This window comes from Podarcis erhardii, assembly GCF_964252035.2.
Source record: "Podarcis erhardii genome assembly, chromosome: 3".
In the NCBI taxonomy this organism is placed as follows: Eukaryota; Metazoa; Chordata; class Lepidosauria; order Squamata; family Lacertidae; genus Podarcis; species Podarcis erhardii.
Window position 1 is genome coordinate 22,129,745 of NC_138507.1, and position 21,378 is coordinate 22,151,122.

Below are 21,378 nucleotides of genomic sequence, written 5' to 3' on the forward strand. Positions count from 1 at the left end.
AATCCTGCCTTGCTTAATTTCCCCTGCAGTTTCACTTGGCTGTGTTGGCGGATATTGCTGTGTGTGGTTGACTTTTTGTACAAATAGCTTTCAAAGCTACTCAGGGGCTCTCTACAAAATGTTTCCTATGCTCTGGGGAGACAGGAATGCTACGTCCATTTCTGATGGAAGTAACTGTTTGAAGGGTGATGTTGTAGAAATGCAGGGGGTTGCCCAAAACAATTTTTTTAAAGACTTACTTTGAAGATGGGAAACACTTGCCTCAGAATATTGATGATTTTATACAATGAAATTTCCGCAGCATTTTATTCGCTCTCTCCCTGCTGCCCCAGGAACATTACATTGATGTATTCAAAGGAGCTTTCCATTCTGAACACAAAACCTTTCTGGGAGATTCATCTTTCTTACTTTGGTTCCTGCTCCAATAAGCAATGTTTCCTTTGCAAGTCAACTCATGCCTCTAGAGTGGTTCCCAATTAGCTAATTACTGAGGACCCCTTATTTTTCCAAAAACCAAGCCACAGACTCTCTACTTTTGGAAATTTTGATAACTCTATGGTAGTTACCTGTGCAAAGCAATTTTTTGAAGAAAATGTGGGGTGGCCCCTAAAAAGCAAAGGGTTTTTGGTATACTGAAAAACAGACCATGAAAGCTGTGGAATTACCACAAATTGCCTATCCCTAGGCAGTAGGAAAAACTTGTCTCCATTGCTTCAATACAATTGAATAATAAGAAAAGCAATTGTGTCCCCAACTTGTAAGTGTTCTGTATGTAGGCTTTTTATATGAGAGTATTCAAACATGCTATTCCTTACTTGTTATCTGAGATGGTGCACCTTAGGAAAACATTGCAGCATAACTGAGTTATGCTAACTGAGGGATCCTTCAGGGACATAGATGAAGGCATGGTCAGGGCTTGATAAAGTATTCGTGAAGACTGAGTGGAAAACAGGAGAAATTTTGTAATGTTGGTAATAATAGTAGTAGTAAAGTAAAGGTAAAGGGACCCCTGACTATTAGGTCCAGTTGTGACTGACTCTGGGGTTGCGGCGCTCATCTCGCTTGACTGGCTGAGGGAGCCGGTGTACAGCTTCCGGGTTATGTGGCCAGCATGACTAAGCCGCTTCTGGAGAACCAGAGCAGCGCACAGAAACACCGTTTACCTTCCCGCTGGAGCGGTACCTATTTATCTACTTGCACTTTGTGCTTTCAAACTGCTAGGTTGGCAGGAGCAGGGACCGAGCAACGGGAGCTCACTCCGTGGCGGGGATTCGAACCGCCGACCTTCTGATCGGCAAGCCCTAGGCTCTGTGGTTTAACACAGAGTGCCATCCACGTCCCTTTTAATAGTAGTAGTAATTTGTTATTATTTACCGTAATTAGTCCTCCTGTGTGCAAATTCCATCCTAGGCTTAAAGTGATTAATTAGTTAAAAACAGTACTTATTTGGAGTGAGGTTGTGGCTTTCACTGTGCAATTAACAAAAGAAGTGAGTCCCTGGCAGGGGATGGTGCTGTGGACCCCCTGAGTGTGTTCTGCGGAATCTCGGGGGTCCTCAGATCCCTAAATGGGAACCACTGCTCTAGAGCACCCAAACTCTGTTAAAGCCCCACTTTGTGAACCAGAATAAAACAATGTAAATCTTCACATTTTCATTGTGGAATGTGTGCAGTTGTGATAATGATGAACACTATGCAGGCCAACACAGTTGATAAACGCCTCCAAAAAGAAAACACCCAAATCAAACCAAGTTGAGCCAAATCACCCAAATCAAACCAAGTGTAGTGGCCATGAAGAAATTCTGAATACCTTGGAACATCACAGCTGTGCCATGCAATATACATGTTTGTTAAAGGCTTAAAGCGCACTTTAAAACCAAGCAACGCCTTGTAACTATTGAGACTGACTTTTCACATGACAGAATGGGCCAGACACAGCAATCATTTGCGATAGTTTGTTCCAGTTTCAATATTTACTTACGATCACACACATTCAAAATCAATAAAATAATCCTTCAAAGAAGTTTCTACTGGAATGTATGTTTAATTTAATCCTGGCATCAACTCTTTAAGTTTCCAGAATGTGAACAAACAGTATCTCTTCCATAAGCACAGATCATAACCCTTTCAATGAGAGAGATTTCACATTTAAACTGACAAGAGAAGCTGTCAGTTCATTTCCCAAAGAAATATTTATGTGAGCGGCAAGAAACATTTCTGTGAACTACATAATTACCCCAATTCAAAATAGAGACTTTCTACGAATGCAAAATCACCAAACCACTCTTTGGTACTTGTCTCTTACCTCACTGCTTTTGCAATGCAGTTTGCAGTTTGAACTTGTTACCAGCCAGCACATATAAATGTGCAATATTCGAAACCATTTACAGAGTGAAACTCTTTCCGAACAACTGAGACCAAACCAGAAACACCAATTAGCAAAATGAATATGGTGAACACAACTATTATCGAGTAATGCTGGCAGGGGGGGGAGGAATCATTTTCAAAGGAGCCTATTTTCATTGCACATTTACAATCCCCTTTCTAATTATGCCTTTGTGATACTCAAATGAATTTAAGCAAATTAGAACCAGGGGTCTCAGGCAAAGTGACTTTTGAAGCTTTCACAGCCATTTTTTTTAAAAAAAATAGATGTGAAATACAAAAGTACTAAGATTTATCCAGTGGAATATCGAGAGCAGAACAGGCAACTAAGCCAATTGTACTCCAAGTTGCCAATAGCATCCATGCCTTTAAAACTCATCTGGCTCTGCAAGAGTGTGGGACTTGTTTCCTCATGGTGTAACCCCAAACTAGTGAAAAGCATGAGGGTCAATCCACCATATGGGTGGGGCTAATTATGTGCATCTTTCGTACCCAATCACTTTGCTCCTGGCTCAGTTAGTGTTGCCAATCTGATGGTCCCTTGATTCACACAAACCTCTGCAGAATGAGATCACACCGTGAGGAAGTGACTCCCGTATGTCTATGGCTACATGTGGAATGTGGCCTTGCTTACTCCTTGCCACAAATAAATGCTCCATCAAAATTTGGCGATTCAGTTCTAGTATTACTGTCAGGCAAGGCAAAGGGACAATCACATTGTCTGCCCTTAGTTTTGTTCTCTTACAAAGGCCCTCTTCAGATGTCAAAAGAGCCATTTAGTGTGAAAGTCTGAAGGGTGTGCATGTTCTCTGTTTTTGCAGAATTACAACCCTGCGGATGAAAACTTGTATCTCGATTGCTGTAGCAGCAGGGCATCCAATAAAGTTATATTTATTGACCCAATTTACACTAAAGGTTAGTGGTGACCTGTCCATATAGAGTAAGGTATTAAAACTCTGAAAGTTCAGAAACAATAGTAACAGGCAGTAGGTTGTCACACTGCTTTTAAAAAATTATAAGTCAATATCTACTTATGTTCTGAAATAGCAGCCAATGCCTCAAATTAATAGCAATTTTTAAATAAACAAATCATGAGGGAAGCTACAGCAACTTGCCAAAGATATTAAGTTTAAAATAAAGCTTCGCGAAGGAGATGATTTGTGTCCCAGATAATCTGGAATTTGTGAACAGTTAAAATGTTTCTGTTCAACTTCCAAAGAATTGTTCTGCCTCATTAAATTTAAGCAGCTTGTTTTAGTTGTAGAGTTGAACCCATAGGTTTCTGGGCTGTTTGATAGGCAAACCATTAACAAAAAAAGCTTTACAGTAAAACTGGAAGGCAATTCCGCAGGTCTAGGACACAGAGATTGACAGTATATCCTTTCTCAGAGGCTACAACCCCAACACATTGTTCTTCCATAGATTATTCCATTAACCAGCAAGTCTGCTCTAGTGACCAGAAGGCAGCATAATGAAGTAGATGAACATCTGAAATGAAGTATACTATACAATTTCAGGAGAACACACAAGAACAAGGTGTTTCTTACTCATCATAGCTGAAGCTAAATGCATTTAATATTTTAAAAATCTAAGACAAGCATTTTAGTTCATGTTGGGTCTTAAACAATTTCAAGGCCAACAGAAACTTCTTGTGAAAAAAACTCGGAAAGATAAAAATAGCCTCTAATCTTTTTCCATTTTGATAGCGGAATCTTGATTTTTTGTTTTGTTTTTACAAAATAATAGATACGAAATAGAATCCCTTCCCTTAGTTGATACAGAATAATTAGCCCCATGACAACAGGAAATATTTCCCCAATATATCACCAAATAGCAACAAGAACCACTGGTTCTTACAAAACACATTGGTGAGTGGATTAAATACTAATAGAATATGCATCTCTCACTATTATTCTACAGTGCAAAACTGCATACTTCAAGTTCAAGTGCACGCCAACTGTGAAAAGCTTTGGAAATACCCCAAAATTACAGTGTTAAATGATCAGGCTGTGAAATATTAGGTTAAATTTAAGATCAGTAGATTAAAAAGGCACATAGTCTACATTTTGGCAAGAACACATTGATGTTCCTTGTTACCATAAAATATACTCCAAGCTGCACAGCAGCATCAATCATGGCAAGGCACATTCATTTGGTTCCATATGGCTCAGGACCACTTCACACAAGTCAATGTTTTACCAACACTTGTTTCCCGACTGGTGTATTCACAGCAAAATATTCACAAGTAACACCATATGGATGCTCCTGATAAAAGCGATTGTTTTCTTTGTGGACAAAACACCCCGTGTGAAGTGGTCCTGGGGTAACAGGAAACTGGAATGTGCACTGCTGTTATGGCACACATATTATGACTTAAACTAATTGTGTAGCTGAAATGTACCAATATGCTCTTTGCGAATCTAGGTAGGTTACAACCAAGACAGCCTCAATTATTGACTTACTAGTTGAACATATTGTATATATAAAATCATTTATGCACCAACACGTGGTGTTTTAAATCAAGAACACAAGCCTTTTCGAGAATAAAATTAAACATGTTGCAAACAAAAACTAAGCCATCTAGTAATATAATTAAATCATGCATATGTTAAAGTAATTTCCACATGAAGAGTTTTTACCCATATTTTTTCTTTAAAAATAGCTTTTCATGTTCTACCAACTGCTTTGTAAATTTGAGAAACTCAATTTAAAAAGGAAAAAAAAGGAAACAAATGTGTTGGGAGCTATTAGCTTTGGTTTTTAGTTTGTGATGCAGCTGTGATAATTTCCATAGTGAACTAAAGAACGTGGGTCAGGAATAAATATATAAACCTAAAGTAATATCAGTAAATACATTCAGAGGTCCACTTCAGCTGTTTATCTATAATCACATGTTCTATTAAATCATGTGCAGATAGATATCCATCCATAGAGGGAAAATGCATTATAAGTCTGGCTCTCTGCTGCTTTTTCTGGGGGGAAAAATCAGGAGCATAATTACATATACATGTTCTCCACACTGACCATGGCAGATTTAGGTCACAAGTCTCAATTCATCCAATGTTCCATTAATAAGGCTTTATTTACATTTTATAAATTCAGGAAAGAGTTTGATGAGATGTGCAAGAAAGGAGCATAACGTCACTGGTTGTAGGTGCAGAACCTTACGCTTTAACACTGACCCACAGACAGCCAAGCAAAGTTCCATAGAGCCATGTTTTCACGTAGAGTTTCCGTCCAGATTCTGTCAGCAGCATACTAACAGTCAGCCCACTTAAAAACAGCAAAGATGGCAAAGTTTTCTTGAGACTTAGTTTGGAACGGACACATTTCCCAGGGAACTTGTTCCTTCTTTTAGAATCTTTTGCATCATAAAATTCTATTAGCAACCTAGGAGCAAAGAAAGGATAAAAAAAAGGTAACAGGCTTATCATAGTTTGGTGATGAACAAAAATATCACACAAGTTATCATGTGCAAATAGTAATGGGCAGAGGTAGCTGTTGCACTGGCAAACTTCATTATGTGAATTGGACACTTTCCCCCTCCCAAGTGGGCAAAATAGACTCAGGTGAGGAGAACAGCCTGGCTTTGCCCAGGTAGGCTATGTAACAAATGGTCATGTAAATCCAGCCTGGAATAGCAAGCAAAGAAAATTCACTATTCATCAGTTTAGGTAAAGGTAAAGGGACCCCTGACCATTAGGTCCAGTCGTGGCCGACTTTGGGGTTGCGGCGCTCATCTCGCTTTACTGGCCGAGGGAGCCGGCATACAGCTTCTGGGTCATGTGGCCAGCATGACTAGGCCGCTTCTGGTGAACCAGAGCAGCGCACGGAAACGCCGTTTACCTTCCTGCCGGAGCGGTATCTATTTATCTACTTGCACTTTGACGTGCTTTTGAACTGCTAGGTTGGCAGGAGCAGGGACTGAGCAACGGGCGCTCACCCCGTTGCGGGGATTCGAACCGCCGACCTTCTGATCGGCAAGCTCTAGGCTCTGTGGTTTAACCCACAGCGCCACCCATGTCCCGATTCTTCAGTCCTAAAATGTATGCTCTAAAAACATTGTGCTTTGTAGTTTTTGGTGCTTAAGAATTTTATACTCCGAAACACCCATGGAAATAAATGTAACCTGAGAGAAGGTGAGCCAACTCATAGCCACTAAGAAGCTTACTATATGAACCAAGATTTGAGGCTCTGCTTCCCATATCCAAATCCAACCCCTTGTCCACATTGGATATATTAACATCCACACATTTATAAAATATAAGCAAAAGGTCTGCAGGAAACATTTTAGACTGGATCCAAACTTTGTTCCCACCAGCAGAAGTACCAGCTGAATGAAAGCAAAGTCTACTTTCCCTACTCCTCCTGTAGCATACAGCACCACCTCTTTCTTGTTCCGGAAGGTTCTCCAACCTTTCAGAAGAGCATAATAGGTGGGGCTAGAAGAAGAGAGAACAGGCAAAATATATCTCTACCTTCTCCACCAGCAGCACCCTTTTGCTGAATCAGAAGCTTTTCCAGAAGGTGCCTTTCCAACAATGGAAGGCAAAATCTGGATCCAACCCTTCACTGATGGTATGCAATAACCAGTTAAGATTTTGTTGAGTTCTGTGGAACTTTCAAGCCATATTAATGCTGCTCCAGAAGCAGTGTCACATCACTGTATTTACTTACTTATCCTTGATTTCAAAACGTTCGTGAAGCCATCTTCTCATATACATCTGTTCTTCAGGAATATCTTTGAGGGCAATGCGATCAACATAAATATGGATTCTTGGACACTCCTTACAAAGGAAGTCTACAAAACCCAAAAGAGCATCATGAATACCCTTGCCCCATCATGAGCAACTCCACTGTCGTTCAGTAAAATTAAAGCCAAGTTCAGTAACTGTGCAGTGTTATTCGGCATTCTTTAAAAGAAACAGGCTTTTGAAAATTACTCCAAGGTCGGAACTTTGAGTAACAAGATCACAATTTGTTTTATAATATTTTTTTATTTTAAAAATATTTTTTTAGGTTGCTTTTCAAGTTTAGTACTCTCACAAGGCAGAGTATAACACCACTGTTTCCATCCATGTTCAGAGACATTAATGTCTACTAAAACCTTAAATAATGTATGAAATGTATATTTTTTTTCTTTTAAAATACTTTTCCAATCTAAAAAAGAGGGTAGAAGTGTTACTTTCATAAGTGCCACTGAAGTGGACAAACACCGTATTTTTCGCTCTCTAAGATGCACCAGACCACAAGACGCACCTAGTTTTTGGAGGAGGAAAACAAGAAAAAAAATATTCTGAATCTCAGAAGCCAGAACAGCAAGAGGGATCGCTGCGCAGTGAAAGCAGCGATCCCTCTTGCTGTTCTGGCTTCTGGGATAGCTGCGCAGCCTGCATTCGCTCCATAAGACGCACACACATTTCCCCTTACTTTTTAGGAGGGGAAAAGTGAGTTTTATAGAGCAAAAAGTACGGTACATTCATTCTCTCTCTCTCTCTCTCTCTCTCTCTTTGGCTGTTGCAGTCAAAATCACCACCTTCTTCTAAAACCTGCACAAATATATGAAACTGTTAGGAACAAAGAAGAGCACTTCTAGATCATGCCAAAGACCCATCAAGTCCAATATTTTGTTCCCACAGTGGCTAACCAGATGCCTAATGGTTTACAGTTCAGTACAGAAGATGTGGAAATCAACACACACAAACTAAAAACCCAAGTTCAGGTGCACATATGAAAGCTACTAAATCCATTTGATCTTGAGAATCACAGTATAAAGTAGAATTTAGGGTGGCAGGGAAGGGAGGAGAATCCCGAATAATTCCACAGGGTTAAAGTTCAGAGCCAGCAGGAATGAGATATGACTTGTAAGTCGCAATGAAATTCAGGAGTGCAAAAAATGGAACACGAGAACCATGGTATGCATTGTTAAGTGGATTTTGATACCAAGAGCACAAGGCACAGCTGAAAGGATTTTAAACCATGACCTTAGTTTTACTTTTATTGATGGTTTGTGTGTTTTGGATGTCCATTTATCACAAAATACCATTCTGCAGGAACAATATAAATAATAATTTGCATCCTTCTGATTTTATTTAGAATGCAACATGGAAGAAATGTGGACAGTGGGGACTTCTGCACTCCTTCCCTTTTTTTTTCCTTTTATCTCGCACCCTTCAAAAGGAGTATTTGAGGTATGTGCCTCTCCATACTTCTGCCACACACTGGTAGGTCAGGAGCATCTATCATTACAAGAGTTGAATGTTGCCTTTGCCCTAGCTGAGGTTATTTTAGGGTCCTGGGCAGGTGTAAGCAATGCAAAGCAATCTCATTTAGCTCTTCACCATCCAAGGGCGAATTTGCCCTGCAAATCCTTGAAATGCATTATATATTGGGTTGCCGTTTCAACCGTGTCAGTGCTGTACTCATGGGATAAAGCAAAAAGGAAGGCGCAACATAAAATCAAAACTGCTTCATGGCAGTCCTCCAGCTTTTCTTCCAAAGTGTGGAAACCACTGTGGGAGAAACTGCCACTCTCACTCCTGCATACTATGTTACCCTTAGCCTTAATACCATTCAAATTTTTTTTTAAAAACCAAATAGTCAATGCAGTTGCGAGAACGAAACTCTTGATTATATCCAGTTGACCAAGGAACTATTTTAATTGTACGCAGTTCATCTTAGCGAGACTAATCCATTTTTTTCCAAAAGACACAATGTCACTGTAACTACTTTGGCTTACCAGTGGATAAGAACAATTTATGGCATTCCTGTTTTTGCGGAGGAACAGCTGGATTCTATCATAAGAGCCACTAAAGGTTGCGTAGTCCCATGACCCTTAATTTCACATCGGCTCAACTCCCCAAAGGCTTATGTAATTAAGCTAAAAAAACCAAACCCCATTGCAACAATTCATTAAGTACAAATTACATCCAACTTCAGGAATATTGGCTTGAAATGCCAGCATTTGATGGGTTGCTTAATTCTTCCAAAGTTGCCAAAAGGCTATTCTTGGAAGGACGAATAAAACAAAACGCTCCCTCCACAAGAAGCAACATAATTAAGAACCATACATTACCCCTCAAGCTTTTGATTAGGGACAACTTTCTTGCTGTGAATCAGAAACTGATTAGAATGTGTTAGGCAAATTCTCATGGGAACAAAAGCGCAACCAACTTGAAAGGAACTATTTCTAGGATGGCTTTCAGTCATAGGAAATAAAAGGAGTAGAAACTAAACATCAATGAGCATCTGTGTTTGCTTGCAGAAGTACCATAATCAAGAGAAACGGGAGGAAAAACTAAGATAATTTCAGATAGATTAAATGGCAAGAACACCAAAACCATTAGCACTACAATGTTTCTACTACTGGTACTGAGGCATGGGAATGAATTGCAATGGCTGTGACACAGTGTTCTTCACCCATTATCTCCAAAGAAGGATAAAAAGAAAGCAAAGTACAAAACTATCCAAAAGGCTACAGGCTCAGAAACAAGTAGTAGTTTGAGTCTTGTCAAACAGGTTTATGTTTTGTGTAATACATTAAAAGACTAATACTAAAATATAAACTAGCTTAAATCCCGCCTAGGAGTACACACAAAATCACTGAAGTCACCCGTTTTGTTTTGACAAAAGAGGCGATATTCTTAAATATATTGGTAGTCCTTGCACCCGATTTCATCACAGGCCAAGAGTTGACATGTAGGTTTTAAACCAAAACAGTGGTTGAAGGGCTCTTTTCCATTAGTCAGATCTTGCAAGTATGCCAAAGGCAGAGTGCAATAGAAGAGAGGGATGATTTTGAAGTTTCTAGTATTTTGAGACAGAGAAGTGACCCAGGAGATAGGGGCAGATATCCACAGTCCTTTAAAGAGGGCTTAATCTCCCAAGGTAGATGCTGCAATCACCCCATGATCACTCACAATGAAAAAGGGGGTAAGGTTCAGATAAATCAGATTTGGGGAAACATTGGCCCTTCAAAGGTTCTTGTACTGGCCATGTTTGCTGATGGGAACTGCAATTTAACAAGACCTGGAGGGCCAAAGTCCCCCAGGTCTGAGGTAAATGGACCTGACATTACGTTCTAGTCAGGAATAATGGGATGGACATTAAGTACCAAAATTAACATCAGAACAGGGAGAGCGTGTGACTTCCCACCAGTCTCCTGAACAACAAGTATATTAAAAAATATTTTGGACCGCCCTTCATCCCCATGGATGAGAATAATCACAACAAAAGATTAAGTCAAAATCTTCATAAAACCCATTTTGAGACAGCTAAAAATTACGAGCAGAAAAGCCTACATGAACTTCAAATACCTGGTCAGAGAACCTCAGAGGCTACGCACTTGCTGATTGCAGGAAATCTGTTGCTACCCAGTCTCTGCTAAAAAACCTCTCATGAAGATGATTCAGACACCTGGTAATCAGTTTTCCCCCAAGCACTGAATGAAGGTGAACAGTCACAACCATCTCAAGTTTGCTTGCCCAAGAAGGGGATATTAGCAACTGGGCAGTAGTTGTCACAAACCTCAGGACTGTCCTCTTGAGGGCTTACACCAGCGCCTGCTTTAAGGCAGCTGGCACAGAAGCATTTAACTTCTAGACCAACCCAATCAACCTCTTCTGGCTGGTTTTTAAAAACTATGATGGGCAAGAGTTGAGATACATCATTGGCCCAAACCTTCCACAAGTGCTTTGTTCACATCCCTGTATACCAGGCCCCGCCCACCTGTCAAATATGGCTTGTGGAGGGTTGGCCACAATTCGGTCCAACCTGCTGTCCCAAACAGACTCCCCATTCTTGCTTAAATTAATTGAACATCACCAACTCACCTGTCATGGATGGAGCCACTTTCCTTTGTCCTTTCTGGTCCACAGTACCTTCATATGCTACCGTAATGTCATAAACTGCATCTAAGTAGGTTCTCATCGAATCAATTGCAACGTGAGTAGCCTTCACCCGTGGTGTCAGTACATGTTTTAATACAGCAAGTCCTAAGCAAGAGAAAAAAGTATACTGAAAATGTATTAAAAGTGGCTTTTTCTCCTGGAGAACTGAAGCCTCCAGAGTATGATGATAGTGTGACATATTAACTCCTGTTTGTCTCTAGTCTGCAGGTCATATTAAATTAGGGGTCCAGTCCGCACGTAACATTAAGCCAAATCATGTGGGCACCCAAAGCCAATTTTGCAGCAGCTTTGCTCTTCTTCCAGTCATTGTGCTCTAGGACAGGGATGGCCAACTCCTAAGAGACAGTGATCTACTCACAAAATAAAAAACTGGCAGTGATCTACTCCTTTTGGGGAGGGGTTCAGGTCAAAGTGTTGTTGAGCTTTTTTTAGGGAATAAAGTTCTGTTTTTTTAGGGATTCAGGGAAAGGTTGCTGAGCTTTCTTAGGAGGAAAGTTGCTCACCAAAAGATCACTAAGGAAACAATCAGCATCATTGCAAAAGCTCTGTCTTTCGTTCTGGAGATCGTGCAACAATGGAGGATGGGGTGAGGGGGTGGGGCCCGATTCTATTTTACCACCACTGAGGAAAGGGAACCAGCGATCGACCGCGATGTACCAAAACCTCCCGGGGGTCTACCAGTAGATCGCGATTGAACTGTTGGCCATCCCTGCTCTAGGACATGACATGGTTTGGCTTACTGCATCGTCTGAAGCTGGGCTCATGGTTTAGCCCTCCCAAGACAAACCACAAGCCGTAACCAAGATTTGCCCTACAGTTTAGAAGTCATATTTGGTTTCAGAGAGCTCAACCACAAGTTCAGATCCAGACAATATTTTAAGACAAAAGGAGCAGCAAACAGGGACAGGCCAAAAGGGGGGCAAAGTAACCACAATCTCTTTCTTGGAAGTTGCTCGTTCACACTAAATCATGGCTTGGATTCAAGTTATGCGTGAACAAGGCCGGTGTATTGAAAACTTTCTACTTCAAGGAACTGTTTGCCCGGGAACCCTAATACAATTTCCCACAGAATTGTTGGGCACTGCAGAGGATTCTGGGAGGACATGTTCTAGGTTAGACACAGAGTTCATGGAGGGTGCGGCCAGGCCTGCTGGGCCTCAGCAACAGCATCCTAAGACGCACAGCGTCTTACTTATTCCACACACAAATTGTATCCAACACTGTTCTGCATACCAAAGGTGGAAACATTGGTTGTGGCAAACAAGTCATTGCTTCATTGAAGCCCACCTGCCATCAAGGATCACTAGCTAAGCACCAAAAGAACCCGCATAGAAAAACAAAATGAAAGCCACTGCTTAGATCAAATTTCAAGAGCAACTTAAGCAAATTGAATTCTAGGTGAAAGAATTTCAAAGATTGTCAAGCACACATATCCATGGTACACCGTACTGCATAGATAAAAATGGTGACCTTAATATTCCCCCCACTAGAAAGCCATGGGAAAATAACAGTATTCCCAGCTTGCACAATATGTTCATGTATTCCTCAAGTCTTAAGAGGTCAGTATTTGAAGTCTGCCTTTTATAAGCTTTCAGCCTATGGGGAACACTAGATAAACTGTAGCCTGTAAGTTAGGGCTTCCTAATGTCAAGGTTTGCCCTAATCCTTACGCATAACTACTATCACGTCCAAAAACAGCTGCTGTGGACATTGGCTATTCAACTGCTTCCATCAGTTTTCCGCAACCAGGTTCAATTGAGTAGCTCAAGGGTAAACCCAGATGAGTCCTGATAGTTGGGTGGGCTTAGTTATCAGTTGGCTCATTTCATCCTAAATTAAATTACATGCCCTCAAAGATTTTGCCCTATTTGGTTAAGTTTTGCTTCCAAGCAAAACTATGGTTCATATGTTACTCTCAGATTATTTAAACCATGTTAATATGCAGCAGAAATACGTAAATCTCTAAATTCCTATTATGCATTTATAATAAAGAGATTTACTTTTGGTAAGTTGCAAGTTCTTGTACAAAAGGATCTTACAATGAATCTCACAATCACGTTCCTTTAAAAAATTATGAGGTGCCATCTTCATCGGAAAATGGAGTTCATGGCAGAATACATAACATGTTTAGAACTATAGCACAATATTGAAACATAAAACAACATAATGCAACTGAGAGGAATAAAACCTGTTCAACAAGAGGAAAACGAAATAATTTAAAATGTGAACTAAAGCAAGACAAAAGTTCCTTAGTTAAAGAAGAGACAGCCTGATTTTATTTTTGGAAACATTAACTGGAATTCCAGTATCCTGCTGTTAACAAAATGCCACCATCCAAAATCAATATTAAAATAATAGGGAGGTCTCAGTCTTGCCCTTATTTTGTGTAAAAAATAATAATCTGACAACATGACTGTGAGCATGATATATTAGGTTACAGCTCAGTGCTCCAATGATTCTACTACATACAAAGTAACTGGAATAAAAGAGGGTTGCTTCAAATCCTCCATTTACAGAGTAGTTAAAAGACAGTTCATTTTCTACACCAACAGGAATGTGCTGCATCTCTTAACCAACTTTCCTGCAAACAATATTTCTCTTTTTCTCTTTTTACTGCTTCCACCAAACTGTATTCCTTCAACACTTGTTACAACCAAGGACAACACTGATGTCAGGTCCATTGCAGCCATTCCAGAAATGTTTACTTATTCAATACAAGACTATGCAAATATTTTGAAACCTAACACAGCTTTTTAGCATGTGAATTTTGTATCAAAAGTGCCACGGTGTTTGTGTTGCCGAGATGTTGTTCCAGCCCATGTGTGCCGGACGCAGTGTTATGACAGCAATTGTTTTTATTACCAAGCATTCAGTTCGGCTAATATTGCCCCAAGCTTTCGATAAAACATCCACAAAATAACACAAAAAAACCACATGTGAAAATGGCTAGGAAGGTGAATGGTCAGCATAACCAAGGAAAAATATGTACCTCACTTGCAAAGAACAGGTTTGCAACTTTAGCACATACATATCTGAATCCCTTGTGGCCTTCCAGATGTATGATGCAAGAATGGGACTGCTGTTCAGGACATGCGTCAAAGTGCTAGTCAAATTACAAGCCTGATTTGGCAGTAAGCACTGACTACCATGAACATCTGCTTATTATTTTAGGAACCCATGTCCAATTGTTTGACAGGAATTCCCTTTCCTCTCCTGCCCCTGCAACCCCCCATGTCTGCTCTGAAGGGTGCTTGGTGGGTGGAAACAAGTAGATATCACCCCCCCCCCCAAGCCTAAATATTGAGTCTTGCCATGTTGCTAAATAATACTTGTAAGGGACGCGAGTGGTGCTGTGGCCTAAACCACCGAGCTTCTTGGGCTTGCCGATCGGAAGGTTGGCGGTTCGAATCCCCGCGACAGGGTGAGCTCCCATTGCTCTGTCCCAGCTCCTACCAACCTAGCAGTTTGAAAGCACACCAGTGCAAGTAGATAAATAGGTACTGCTGTTGCAGGAAGGTAAACGGCATTTCTGTGCGCTCTGGTTTCTGTCACCATGTCCCATTGCGCCAGAAGCGGTTTAGTCATGCTGACCACATGACCCAGAAAGCTGTCTGTGAATTTTAACAGAGCTCTGTGCCTTCATAATAACTGGCAAGATTACCAAACATGTTGTTGAGAACTAAGCATTTAATTTTTGGTGTTCTAAATGGAGGCTCTCAAAACATTCTGTTGTTTATTTGCTTCTGTTTGAATAAGTTTTACCTTGATATTCATATTTATTCCTAATGTTATTTCGTCTGTGATGTAGCCTTGTGAACCACCAGATTTGCCTATGTATTAAAAATGGTTCTTTCCCACAAGGTGGATTCAAGGTGGCTCACATAAGAACATGTAATAGTAAAACATAAGAGAACAAATTCAAACAAGTGCCAGTCATTAAAGTAGTACATATCATTAAAAGAAGGCTAGTGGAACCTGCAGCAAGAACTCAGATCCTGAACAGTGTGTTCAAGACAAAACAAAGCAGAAAAATGAGACACCCAAGGTATCCAGGTCGCAATGCAGTTGGCTTTAAAAAGTCAAATTAGCACCTTGATTTGAGCCCAGAAGCCAATTAGCATTCAATACAGGACAAAAAAATGGTTTAGTATGTTCTCAAAGCCTAAACCCAGCCAAAACGCTAGCAGCAGTAATTCTGTAGCAATTAAAAGTTTCTGAATGCTTTATTGTGTTTAGACTAGGAAAGGAAGTCCGATAACCAGCCACTGTTGCTCCAATTTCTTTCCACTTGGAAATAAATTCTAAGTGAAGAGCAACGAAGCTCTGTAGTACAAAGCTTGTACTGTTAGGCTGAATGTTACAACTGCAGAAAAATTAAAAAGATAAGAGAGCCTGGCCTCTTGCCTTGCCAACTAGATGGTGATCCTTGAAACCGATACATGATTATCAGACTTGCAGCTAAACCTTTATGTACTCAGAGTACAAAGACGTCAAGTAGCAGGTTTGTTGCCTGGAAAGTTGAACCTTGTTTTCTGAACTACCAAAGTGCATGAATTTGTTACAGGAAAACCTGGTCCAGTTTATATTCATCTGAGTTTACTTTTCATTAAATAAGTAACTAATAAGCGCAGCAAATAATAATATTAATATATCATAGAATCACAGAACTGGAAGGGATTCTAACCCTTTGCAATGCAGGAATCTCAACGAAAGCATCCAAGACTGTTAACAATATTCAGAAGCGAGAAAATATTCACTGTATTTAAGCTTCTAAAAAGGAGCGTAGTCACCCAAAAATGCCTGGCAAATTGCATTTTAAAATGTTTACTCTAAGTTCTTTGGGTGTAATTCAATGCTGCACTATGATAAATGTTTTGTCTGTGTAAGAATTTCAGCTTGCGAGGTAGAACAAATCTCCTCATGAGCAAATTTCAGGGGGTGCAGCGGGGGAAGCCCCGTTCCACAAGGGGAAGTCCTTGCACAGGGCTTCTGCTATGTGTGCACACGGACATGTGAGATATTCTTGGCAGAGCGCTCAGCCAATCAGTGTTATACTGTAACAGAGCAGCTATACGTATATGCCTGTGTTCTGAGAGAGTCTCTCTGTCTGTGGTGGTTATAGTGTGAGGGACTGGTTAATGGCAGTTTGCTGAGAGAGTGTACATGCTGTTAATACTCTGTATCTGTACAATGGTACATCGGGTTACATACGCTTCAGGTTACAGACTCCGCTAACCCAGAAATAGTGCATTGGGTTAAGAACTTTGCTTCAGGATGAGAACAGAAATCGTGCGGCAGCAGTGCGAGGCCCCATTAGCTAAAGTGGTGCTTCAGGTTAAGAACAGTTTCAGGTTAAGAACAGACCTCCGGAACGAATTAAGTACGTAACCAGAGGTATCACTGTATATAGTAATCTATGTATTTATTATTGTTTACTACAATAAACACTAGTTGTAGCTTTCAAGGTGTTCTTTCCTTCATCGTCCAGAAGGACAGACAGTGTTCAGACTTCAATCGGCTTTCAATGACATTGCGTTCTCTGCAAAGCTCATGCCAGAGGAATTGCGTGGGCACAATATTTATTGCATGCAAGTACAGTTCGCTTGCAATGAATCTTTCAAAGGACATACTTGTGAAAAGTTTCCCTGTTTGACTATACTTTAAACATTAATGCTACCTGCAGTACCAATGAAAAGGAACAAACACTAAGACCACACATGTTATCTTTTATGTGTAGATTCAGCCCCCACCTATGGTCAAGCCTCACTCTTTTTCAACTAATGTCCCTTTCTCCTTGGTGATCCTTAAACTGTAGGGCTGTGTCTACACAACAGTGAATGTTATCTGTTCAAAGTTTCCTGCTTCTCAAAATTCTTTGAAATTCACCTTACCTGCCTTATCAGCATATGATTGACTATCTGCAATGGTTTTTGGTAGTTCTGGGTTGTACCGTGTTCCCTCTGGAAAAATCACAAGATACATCTGTGGAATTAAAAAATATTTATATGCACAATTTTTTAAAAAAGGAAGCATCACAACATGATCTCTAAGCTACAGTATGACAGCAAAGTATGTGTGCATAGTATGTGTGTGCGCAATGGGGAGGGGAGAAGTGGATTGAATAAAACACAGAGGACATGTTTATAAAGATATGCAATAACAGTCGTTTTCAGTTAAGATGAGCAATCTTGATATTCAAGGAATCCGAATTTTCAAGGAAAAATTAAGCAGCAGAAGCAACAAAAATTGTGTGTAAGAACATACTAAATGGTTCAAGTCAGAGAAAGTAAACCAACACAGTTTAGTGAGCAAATCTCTCTCTCTTTATATCCTGTCCAGAGATCCCTAACCAGTTGCAACTGAATGTACTGCAACTTTAAATAATACAAAGACCAAGAAATACAAGATGCCTTCTCAACTAGAACAAATTAACCTAACAGCCCTGGCTAGCAAACCTTGTTTGGTGTGTGACAGCTATAGGTATTGGCAAGCAAAGAGAACATGCTATCTTTTGTATGACACTCAGCTGACAAGGAAGGAAGGAAGGAATGCTGCTGATTTCTTCCTGATCCCAACATGCAAAAACTGATGCTTTGGTGGGTATGATGAACACTCGGTTACAAGGTTCCAGGTAAGCTGTAAGACTGAGCATCCACATGACACTCTATTGGGAGTTATGATAGCAATCACCTCCTTTTTTAGCCTATATGAAACTTCATATTAGCTGAGCAATAGAAGCATTATTTACTTTGCAAAAACAGCAACAACCACCAGCCCTAATTCAGAGAAAGTTGATACTGCAGAAATAGGTTTTATATTCTGACACCAAGAGTTTTCTGGGAGGGTACAGTGCTATCTACTAACCACGTGGAAGACATCCGTTCACAGAAAACGGAAGTGTGTAAGGCAAAGTGTGTTCTCCCTCATGGAGAGCACGTGTTGCAGTGGGGGCTGACAAGACACTTCACTGTTGCTGGGCAAAAGAGTTTGGCCATCTTTAAGCAGGGGCAGGCTGTTACTGGGGAGATTTATATGTTGACATTTATTGATTGACAGCCCTGTTTGTTAAATACACTGCATGCAGTGACGAGCTTCCTCTTTCGCTGCGTGCTTCGGATCACCCGCCCTCCCTTCCCTAATGTTAGGCTGTTTGCTTGACCTTGCTATGCCTGTCATAGGGTCGTCTGCTTTGGGGCAGGGGCGTGATAGGAATTTTGTCCATTTGGCTGATTGGCTGGTGCCATTTGGTTTTTGTCTACTGCGTAGCAAGTCGTCACAACTTGTAAGGTTGCGGTTAGGCATTGGTTTGGGAATTGGTTGGTGGAGGGGTAAGCATTGGTGGTGCCTGCCCCTCCAAAATGCTGCTGCTGCAAGGGTTTTCTGTTAAAGGAACCCAGGGGCTCCCCATGCTTTTGTCCAAACCCCCTGGCAAGGGACTAGGGCCACGAAAGAGCCCCTGGGAGCATTCTGGGGAGAGGTGAGGCATGGTTCCCAGTCCCGTCTCTCTCCCCAGGTGACTTACCCTTTCTGACTTTGCGGGGCGTGCGAATGTCAGAGCTGTCCCCGTGCGGGGTCAGTTAGTCGCTACCAATGCCTAAGCAACCACTCATATTGCTGTATTTTTAATAAAGTTGTGGCCAAAATTATGCCAAAAACCTTAAACAAAAATCAAGTGTCATTTTTTTTCTTATTTGTGGTGTTTTGGGGACCTCGACGCGCAAACGTAAGATTCCTCCATGCTGGAAGCCATTTTGGCATCCACATGGTGTATAAACCAACCAACCAACAGACAAATGAACGAACAAGCCAATCGAGCCACTCATCTGTTCAGCAGGGGGAAGAAAGGTGAGCCATGCATCTGGGGCAACATATGAGACAAGCATTCTTGTCACTTTCATTTTTATGGCATTATAAAACACACATAGGAAATATATAATCTTACTGGAGTTCCAGCCTTTATCTGGGATTGCAACTTGTTCCTCATTTTCCTTTCATTAAATTTGGCACTTCGTTTCACATAGACTCCTCCATGCTAGCAAAGAAAGAAAGAAAATATACTGATGACAATAGTTTATGAAACAAAGTACACAGATTTTCAATACTCTAAAAAACATGAAATTAGAAATGCCAATTTCTTAAAAAATAGATAAAAATAAGGTCCCTCTAAAAAGACCTGTTATTACACTTAACGCAAAACTCGTTTCACATTTGTGTCCATATGAACACAACAGCTTAAACTGCTACAGGTGAAACTGTAGCAAGGATATTAAAGAGCTAAAATTCATTGGTGATATTCAGTGTCTCGTGAAGAAGGAGGAGTGCTCCAGAGAGAGAAAGCAGGAAAGTAATAGAAGAACTGGGACACTGACAGGGAGCTGAGGGATAAGCAGAGAGGCTGTGTTGCCATTTGCTAAGGTGAAGGACTATGGATAATTTACATACAGAAAATCCCAGGTTCAATCCCTGGAAGGTTCAGTTAAAAGGATCCATTACCAGGGTGAAATCCTGGAGGGCTGTTACCAGTCAAAATAGTTGATATTGGGCTAGATGGACAAATAAGTCTAGCATAAGTCAAAATGCTAAACTCCTCAGCTTTGCTTTGTCTAATGCCGCACCTGCACTTTAACAGTCATGGCTTGCCTCAAAGAATCCTGGGATGTGTAGTTTGTTAAGGGTGCTGAGAGTTGCTAGGAGACCCCGAGTCCCCTCACAGAACTGCAATTCTCAGAGTGGCTTAATAGCCAATCCCTCTTCTCAGGGAACTATGGGAAATGTGGTTCTGTGAGGGGGAATGGGGGTTTCCTAGGAACTCTCAGCACCCTTAACAAGCTGCAACTCTCGGGATAAAGTACAGTGGTACCTTTACTTACGGACGTGATCCGTTCTGGGGTGCCGTTCACACCCCAAAAAGTCTGTAAGTGGAGCACCGCTTCTGCATGTGACGCGATAGATCGCTCCTGCGCATGCACAAAGTGCACGGATCGCTCCTGTGCATAGTGGCAAACCCGGAAGTAAACACTTACGGGTATGCCGTGTTCGTAACCAGAAAAAAATGCAACGTGAACCTAACGCAACTAGAGGTATGACTGTAATACTACGTTAAATGTAGAGTGCAGATGGAGCGTAAATGGGAGCACACTTTCCAGTTGTGCTTCATGAACTACACCTAGGTTATATTCTTCTAAAAGCACAGCCAATTCTATATGGAGATTAATCAAACGTTCCAAGAAAAAGTCATTTAAGTATGGTATTTCCCCCTCCCCCAATGGAATACAAAGCAAATAATATCAGCTAGATCAGGGGTCGGCAAAGCTTTTGTGGCTTGGGCCGTTTCACGGTCCCACAGAGGCCACAATGGGCCAGAGTGTGCGCACTCATGCGCAAACGCTATTTCCGGCACTCCTTCTGGCACAGAGGAGGCGTACGCAGCTTCCCATTGGCTGCAGGAGCTTCCTGCAGCCAATGGGAAGCCAGCCAGTGTTGTGGAAGGCCACGGGAGCCAACCGAGCAGGTGGCGGGGGTCCATGGGCCGGTTAAATAATCCCCATGGGCCGCTTGTGGCCCATGGACCTTAGGTTGCCGACCCGAGCTAGATGCATGCATAGTCACACTACAAAATGCTGTTGAACCAAGCAACCCACCTTTGAACACACCCACAGTTATGTTTCTAGACATGCTTACAATGAAATAAAACCAAAAAAGGGGGCACTATATGAGCTAAAAGTATTTTAAACCAGTGGGCAGTAAGCAACTAAATAAATGCAAGAGTGTAAAATAACTTATGAATGTGCAATGGGACTCCATCTGTACTCCACCTTCCATCCCCAGCCTGGGTTATCCTCTCTCAAATCTGCTCTGGAAGATTAGGGGAGGGAGAAAATCCAGAACAGATTTAGGGGTGAGGCATGGGGGGCGGGGGGAATAAGGAGAAGCTGTTCTATTTGTGCAAAGCACTATTTAGTGCTTAGTTGAATGCAACCCATTTTCAGAACTGCAGATATATTGGCTAATTCTTGAACTGGTTCCACAAGCACAAAATGGAAAGGAGAGAGAAGGAAAGGGAAAGGCCGATGGCTTCAATTAAT

General features: G+C 41.1%; 1 protein-coding gene across 2 annotated transcripts in view; it reads right to left on the minus strand.

The window, feature by feature from the left end:
- Nucleotides 1–2,023: 2,023 nt before the first annotated feature.
- AGPAT5 (1-acylglycerol-3-phosphate O-acyltransferase 5) overlaps nucleotides 2,024–21,378 on the minus strand; it is a 30,941-nt gene continuing 11,586 nt past the window's right edge. For both annotated transcript variants that reach the window (XM_081857326.1, XM_081857325.1), the window contains 5 exons: nucleotides 19,236–19,325; nucleotides 17,185–17,275; nucleotides 11,216–11,377; nucleotides 7,062–7,185; nucleotides 2,024–5,774 (listed from right to left, as the gene is read on the minus strand). In XM_081857326.1, coding sequence (XP_081713452.1) covers nucleotides 5,549–5,774; nucleotides 7,062–7,185; nucleotides 11,216–11,377; nucleotides 17,185–17,275; nucleotides 19,236–19,325 — 693 coding nt within the window. In that variant the 3' untranslated portion in view covers nucleotides 2,024–5,548. The remainder of the gene's footprint in view (nucleotides 5,775–7,061; nucleotides 7,186–11,215; nucleotides 11,378–17,184; nucleotides 17,276–19,235; nucleotides 19,326–21,378) is intronic.